The 8170-nt window shown below is 34.5% G+C and overlaps 1 protein-coding gene across 3 annotated transcripts; it reads left to right on the top strand.

Annotated features, from left to right (window-relative positions):
- Positions 1-2147: 2147 nt before the first annotated feature.
- On the top strand, positions 2148-4637 carry LOC149680061 (uncharacterized). Of its 3 annotated transcripts, XM_089834713.1 has the most exons (9): positions 2148-2287; positions 2395-2623; positions 2692-2826; positions 2901-2987; positions 3064-3150; positions 3227-3316; positions 3394-3459; positions 3521-3613; positions 3709-4637. In XM_089834713.1, the coding sequence occupies exons 2-9, from the start codon at positions 2423-2425 to the stop codon at positions 4468-4470; spliced, it is 1521 nt and encodes a 506-aa protein (XP_089690839.1). In that variant the 5' UTR covers positions 2148-2287; positions 2395-2422; the 3' UTR covers positions 4471-4637. The 3 variants fall into 3 exon arrangements, with proteins under 3 accessions (XP_089690839.1, XP_089690838.1, XP_089690840.1); XM_089834712.1 differs by having other exon boundaries at positions 2153-2623; XM_089834714.1 differs by lacking the exon at positions 3064-3150 and having other exon boundaries at positions 2153-2623.
- Positions 4638-8170: the final 3533 nt, after the last annotated feature.

Raw genomic sequence — 8170 nt, 5'->3', positions numbered from 1 at the left:
TCCGTAATTCGTAGAAAATCAACACAATCCGAAATAAACCCTGGCAGTAACTAATTTCAGAATTTCGTTTTCCAAAAAACTAAGTCCATGAACATACTGGTCAATTGAAGGTGTTCACGATGTCTATGTAATTTGGAAAGCAAGCCCCTCGTATCGAATCGTCTGCCATAAGTACATGTATACATATATATGTAAATGTACACGAAAACTGGTTCTGGCGTATGACTGGTGGAAGCCAGGAACAAACTCTTACTAGATACGTTTCACAACTACTTTCAGAACGTGAGCTTCATACTGAACTTCAAAACCGTCCTCGTGCCCCGATTTTTGAACTATCAATGCGCTGCCTTTTCCCGTGCATCCCACTAACTAAATAACTAAACAACACCTTTCAGTGACATTCGCCTGACTTTGAACATGCCGCTCTTAAATTACGAAATTAAATTAAGAAACGTGCAATATAGGGTTATTTATTCTTTTAAACGAATAACTGAATTACTGCTAATATCGAGACAAATTATATTGGGTGCAGAATATTCTGAATTCAATAGTCCCGAGTATGGTTGGCGGGTTTTTAAAATTGGTTTAAATTTTGATGGTGTCTACTTTTTAATATAATACTAGTAACAGCAACTGTTTTAAAGAATAACAACTAAAATATATATCTATGTTTTCTATTGTGCACAAAGGATGAACCACTATATTTTACAATACGCGAATTTCTATTTTAAATCTTAAAGTACACACAAAACCAGGAAATCTTTTTTCTCTCACAAAAGTTGCGTCTTTGATAGCGTGACAACAATGACTGCTATATAGGCTTAACCCATATTTGAATAATAAGGCTTAATATATTTGTGAATAATAAGGCCAAGCACGATTATAAAGTTAGGCCTAGCATATGTATAAATAATTAGTCCAAAAAAATTAGGCTTAGCTAAAGTTTTAAAAATTAGGCTTAACAAAAATTGAAAAATAAGTCTGATCAAAAATCTGAAAAAATTCAAGTCATAGCTTCAATTACATTTTTAAAAGCATGTAAATCAAAATTCTTGGAGCTTGCGCTTGAGCCTGTTAAAACGTAAATAAAAGATTTCAACTATTCTCGAGCTCTGTCGCTAGCGAAAAGCTCACGCTACAAGCTGATTTTTAGAAACCATGTTAATGAGCCTTTCAGATATGCGTTTGCAAGCATTGGCTATTTTCGATTTTGAAAAAAAGCAAGCGGCACCTAACCACCGCTTATGATCTATGGGGAGTTACTATCGAGTGCCAGAGCTTTGTCCATTTCTGCTTTTAAATAACTTAAAAAAATATTGTGATTGGGGAGTTAAAAAGCAAGGTGTCTAGAGCATTTCATAAATTTGTATTCTGGACTATTTCTAAATTTTATTGGTCTATTTATTAAAGAGTAAGTAAAGACATTTTCTTGGAAATGTTAATTCCTTCATTTTTGGTAAATATGAACTGAAAAATGTTCATTTCTAAAGTTTTATAAAAATCTGACGAGCGGTTATTGAATTATAATGAAAACAAAACGAGATTTAGAAAAGGCAACTTTTGTAAACATTGAACACGTGCAATATAGATCTGACGTCAAGAGAGGTGGCTCCATTATTGGCTGGTATAATGCATTGGTTTGTTATGGGAAGGCGTGTCTAATTCAGTCCCTCTAACATAATATTTCTGACTGGATACTACCAAATACTACCGCGGCTAGTGAAAAACTCCCAGACCGCTTCGGTTTCCTACTAAACCTCAATATTAGCCTTTTCACACCTTATGAGCAGTTGCAATGTTTGGCGCCATGAGTTAACTTGTAAAATAAACTACGATGGACGTGTTTTAGAACGTTTTGTAATTTAAAATTAAAATAAAATGAATAGTATTTAAACCGAGAGAGTAAAATCAAAACCATGTTTAAGCCTCGGCGACCGTATGGGATAATCGCTTCATCGGCTCATGGATGTACTAATAACTATCGTTACTGGATAAATCTCTCGTACCTTCCACCGTGCATTGAAAAAAGCTCGCGCTTTGGCTACCAAATCGTAGGGGGGGTGGGGAGGCATCGGGTGTTAAAAACAACCGGAAGTTCTACGGTGGGACAAATGGTAGTCTTTTCCGGTCGTCGTTCATTGGCTGAAATTTGAATCTTACTGTTGTTAACGGTTTTGCGGGATTAAAATTTTTTAGGCCCGAGGAGACGGTTAGTTTTTGGCTTATCGCGGTTCGCCAAAATCGCCACTGAGATTGGGAAAATTTTGAACCACAAAATAATTTAGACGTTAGTTTGAAAGTCGCTTTAGGAGCGATTTTTTTCTCTCTTAAACAATAACTTCGTAAAATTGAAATGGGACGGATTAAGCATTGCGTCTATCCAAAATGCAATAGCGACTCCAGATATTGGTATAAAGATCACATGGCTGGAGTTTTCTTTTTGCCTTTTCCGAAGTACAAAAGATCCAATACGTTACGCTGTATGAAGTGGCTAAAATGGCTGCAAGAAGCCAGGGTAAATTTTGAGTTAAAAAATATCACCAAAGACACATATTTGTGTTCAAAGCATTTCGTTGGCCAAAAAGGACCAACAGAAAAATATCCTGACCCTGTTCATGCTCGCGTAAGTAGTGCTGTGAACTAACGTTTTTTAGAGTTGAGAAGAATATTTATTAATTGATATTGTAATAGGACCTTGTATCAATTTTGAAAAAGCCATCTAATGAGAAAAACGCTTCCTGTTCATTAGTTGTGAATATATCTTCCAACCCTAACTTTCTTACTGAATCGCTGCCGCTCAGTGACCGATCAACAAGTGATATATTTGTGAGAAATGGTTTTACTATGCATGTTGTTATTTTCACGTTGATAAATATTTCAATCATTGATGCGATATTTAGGAAGTTAACAGGACTACAAAAGATGTTACTCAAAACCACAAATTAGAATCACTTACACAGAATGATCAAATAATGAGTGACATATCAGTGAGAATTGTGTTTTTTTATGCATGTACGAACTCTCAAGATGAGAAACATTTCATTAACTAACATAATTATTTAGACAATCAACAGTACTGCTAATGATGGCATCTCTGAAAGCCATGAACCAGAATCTCTTAAACTGAATGATCAAATGAGTGACATATCAGTGAGAATTGTGTTTTTTTATGCATGTACGAACTCTCAAGATAAGAAACATTTCATTAACTAACTTAATTATTTAGACAATCAACAGTACTGCTAATGATGGCATCTCTGAAAGCCATGAACCAGAATCTCTTACACATAATGATCAAATAATGAGTGACATATCAGTGAGAATTGTGTTTTTTTTTCAAGCATGTGAGTGCTCACAAGTTGCGAAACATTAACTAACTTTCTAATTATTTAGGCAATCAATGTAAGTGGAATGGATGGAACTTTGACTTTTAATGATTGTGAAGTGGATTCGATTTCTGTCAGTAGTAAGGATAGTACTCACATTGAATTTAATAGTTAATAGTGCAATTATGTCTCAGGTGATGCCCTCAAGTGTTGAAAACTGTACTGTAGCTGCAGATAAAACATTACCTTCCTTTTCCTTTGAAGACAAGTCAGGCAGTGATATTTCTGTTAGTATAGTGTTTCATTCTTATTAATGGCGCGTCTGTTCCTTGTTAATATTTTGCTTATATAGGCCTAATTGAACTCTGACATTCTCATGTAGATAATCACATCAACAAATGATAAAGCAATTGCAGGATTATTAAATAATCCATCTGTTTCTGGAGATCTAAGACCATTTTGGCTCTTAGTTGATTTTGCGTCACCCGACTGGATGAAGATGCAAGATCAAGGCTGGTGCTTCAGTATAAAACCGAGTTGTCTGAAACTTCTAAAAATTAATCCGAAGAATGACAATTCTTTAATATCTATCACAGTCAATGCTGACTTGATCTTGAATGTCAAAGTTTTCCAGAAAAACTTTAATAATCAGAATCTGGTACAGCTACCTATATCGGTATCAACCAATGATGAGTTATTAAAAACGCTAAAGGATATTAACAATTTAAAGTTGTGCAATGGAATAACGAAGCCGCAGTTTATAGCCACCTTGAAGGAAAAGTCACGCGGGAGATTTTGTTCAACTTCAGAAGTAATGCGCGATAATAACTATCTAGGATTATCAAACAGTAAAACATGCGTGCGATGCTCAAGATTGAGGGCATTTGCTTCAAAGTTTAAGGACGACAAATCCAAAACCAAAAAATTAAAATCCTTAACAAAAGAAGAACTTATTGGTTTAGTTAGAAGAAGCAACAAAAACGAACGCAACATTAGGAAACAAGTTCAAAGATTGCAAAAGAAATGTAAAAAACATTTAGATAAGGATTCAGAGCCATTGCCAGAAGCTGACGATGCTTGCATTGAAGAAATGTTAAAGAAGTCAATGCCTAAAAAGGAAGATCTTTCATTTCAATATTCTTAAGAGAACAGCTTAAAATGATCAATAAAGCTGATGCAAGAGGACGAAGATGGCATCCACTCGTAATTCAGTGGTGTTTATTCCAATACCACAAATCTCCTAAGGCATATAGGAGCTTGGCTCACTCAAATATTCTAAAGTTGCCCTCCTACAGTACACTATTCCGTCATTCGTCGGACGACTCCAGAACACTCGGATTTTCTGACCAGATATTGAATCGTATGAAAGAGGATATAAAACCAGAAACCTTAGCACCAGAGCATCAGTACTTCAATTTACTACTGGACGAAATGAAAACCAAAGAAGATCTAATATATAAAACAAACACGGGAGATCTTGTGGGCTATACCCACTTGAATGAGGCCCGAAACAAAATTAATAGTCTGACAGCAGAATCTCACAAAGATAAAAAAGTTGCAAATCATATTTTGATGTTGATGCTTCGAGGAGCAACAACACGTATTAAGTACCCATTTGCGCACTTTGCGACCAACAGTCTTACCGCTGATGATCTTAATTCCATTGTTTGGGAGGCAATCGAGAAGCTTGAATCTTTGGGATTTAAAATTTTGTCTGTAATTGGGGATGGTGCTGGTACAAACCGCAAGTTTTTTACTATGAACACAACTGAGGATTCGCCACATTTTTGCATAAACCCATACAGTCTTGACGAACAAAGACCCCTGTGCTTCGTTGTTGACCCCCCACATCTTTTAAAAACTACGAGAAATGGCTTATATTCTAGTGAAGAAACGTGCAAAGTGAGACTAATGTATAAGAATGGACAAAATATAGTTTGGAAGGCTGTTAGGGATCTATATGAAACAGAAAGATCGAAACCAGGAAACCTTAAAAGAGCACACAAACTTACAAATGACCACGTATATCCAAATTCGTATAGTAAAATGAAAGTACGGTTTGCTGCTCAAGTATTGAGTAAAACAACTGCAAATGCAATCCGTGCAGAATTTGGCGAAAAATATTTGGAGACAGTGAAGTTTTTAGAACTCTTTGATACTTGGTTTGACATATTGAACACTTCAAATTTCACAGAAAGCTATTATAAAAGGAAACCCAATAAAAGACCATTTCGTAGTATTAACGATAGGCGAATTGCTGTAAGTTACTACAAAAAAAAGGAACGTATTGCATATTAATGTTTTCGTTTCCCTAACTCTAGTGGTTACAAAAATGAATTCCAGGGGTATTTAGATGATTGGGAAATAGATGTCGAAAAACGTCCTGGAAAATTTGAACCAGAAGAAAGGAAGAAAATGCTACTCTCGACAGAAACCTTTTCTGGTTTAAGGCAAAGCAGTATGTACCAATAATTGATGATACTGTATCGTAAATTAACGCTGTTTTCCTTATTTGATAGCCCAAGCCATGATTGGTATTATTAATTTTCTGCTAAAGAAGGGGGTGAAGTATGTACTCACAGCAAATTTCAACCAAGACCCACTTGAAATTGAATTTTCCAGACATAGACAAGCTTGTGGTTCAAACCAAAACCCGACAATATACACATTTGGAAATAACTGTGAATCTCTTTACTTGCTAAAAAAACAAAACCTGAATTTGCACAGTGCGAGTGGAAACACGACTATTTTGTAAATTGTATGATCCAATTTATCTCTGATTTAAACCGAATACCAACAGTAGTTCCATAATTCTGGTAGAACATGAATGTAAATATAAAATATAACTGTAAGCCTTCACTCGCGTAAAAAATAATATTGCTCTTGAGCGAAATAGTTTCAAGAATAACTTTGAACTTCACTGTTTTATGAAAATGATTATATATAGATAATATATATCGCCTTATTCGGCTCAACAATAAATAGTTGTAATACAAATAATATCACTGTTTCTAACATCGTGTTAAAATCTTGGGAAGTTTTTGGGAACAACAAATTTAAAATCTTATCTAACTAGCGTATCTATCTAGCGTAATCTCTCTTTAGAGTTAGTTTTTGATTTTAGCGCTTTTAATCTCATTTCAGCTTTTAAATCGTCTTTAAGTTTTTTTAAATGCCCATTGGCTACAGTATTAATGAAATACTTTAAGGTATGCTTCAGTAGAGGTAGCACGTTGCGTTCCTCAACAGAGCCTTCACAAAACATATTCCATTTTTTGATAATACGCTCATCGTTTAATATTTCTTGTGTAGCTTTTTCCGCTCTATTTAGTGTGTAAATTTTCCCATAAACTTTGGCGACATGGGTGTATACAGACAAGAAAAAATAGTAGGCATCCTCCGTCGGATAAAACAAACCACCCCTGTCTTGACTTTCTATCCAACTTCTTAATTTTTCGGCTACATTTCCTTTGTCAGTGTAGAGCTTTTGGGAAACTCTTCTTCCTTCATCAGATTTCCTACTGAGTGACCTCAAAACCGCTCCAACAACGAATGTCATAATTTCCGGAGCCTCATCTCCTGGGACATTTGTATCTATGGCTGATATTTGTAATTTCTTTGAACCACATTCGATTATTCTCCTTATGATAATTTTAATTCCTCGGACCTTTTCCTGATTACTTAGTTCTCTGAAGTTCTGCAAAAATAAATATTAGAAATAGTAACCTAAAATGGTACACTTCTGACTTACCGCTGTATGTTTCAAAGAGTTGATAATACGATCCACTTTCTTTTGTTAATGAATTAGAGAATTCATTTCAAAAGACACTTTTCTTTCAGGGGTTCGAGTTAATATCGGTCTAACTACACCCTTCAGTTCCATTAGTTCTTTGGCGTTTAAAGTGATAAGCCAATTGTAACTTTTTATTGCAGCTTCAGTCAATTTCAATTTAGATACGCATTCTTTTAAATCATCCTGAACTTCTAAAACTAAACCTTCAAATGTGTCGTCATAATTCGCAGCTAATGAGGAAGAGATAAATAATTTGCTGTCTGTTGATCTAAGTAATAATTTCGAAATTCAGCTGAAGACTTACGATGTATCATAAATTCTTTTTTTGATTTTTTCAATTTCTTTTTTGCTGGAGGATTCTCTGAGTTTGTTTTAATTTTATTAGGAACACGGAAAGAATATTTATTAGATTTTTTATAAAAATTCTTTTATTAATCGTGTCTACTTAGAAATAGTGGCAAGAGGAACAGGCTGGTTTCCTGCTGCGATTTCACTCGATATATTTCTTATCGCTTCGTCTAAATCTTCATCGTCACTTAAAAGAAAATCCTCTTCAATTTCATTGCGAGGATCATTTTCCGAGTCATCTTTGATTAAAGAAACATTTCTAAATTAATAGAATAGTCCATAATTTTTGGCCTAAATTTCATACCCAAGAAAGCGTCAACATCAAAAGTTTCGATTTCCACCTCGTCCCGCAGAAAATCCGAGTCATCTGTTACAAATTTCAATTAAAATAACTAGTAATATGATTATTGTGAAACTTATAACTTACCAGAATTAGAGAGCGAATCGTAACAAATAGATCCCACATCATTAATACCACTACACTGAGGATCCAAGTTATTGACCTCAGGTGATAAGCCTAAAGTTTCCCATACGTTCCAACTCATTAAAATTTTCAGTTATCTAGAACTACTAGAACTTAACAAATTAAAAAAATTACAACAATAACAACCACTTCTAATAAATCCAATAAAATTTTATTTGTTTTTAAACTATTTATTATTACAAATCTTTCTTTTAGAATAGTTCCTAAAAGATGTTCGAA

This window comes from Phalangium opilio, unplaced genomic scaffold (assembly GCF_054372755.1).
Source record: "Phalangium opilio isolate 3A_F unplaced genomic scaffold, DU_Popi_V2 ptg000040l_1, whole genome shotgun sequence".
Taxonomy (NCBI): domain Eukaryota; kingdom Metazoa; phylum Arthropoda; class Arachnida; order Opiliones; family Phalangiidae; genus Phalangium; species Phalangium opilio.
Note: the sequence above shows the minus strand (reverse complement) of the source record. Positions and strands in the feature narration are given on the sequence as shown.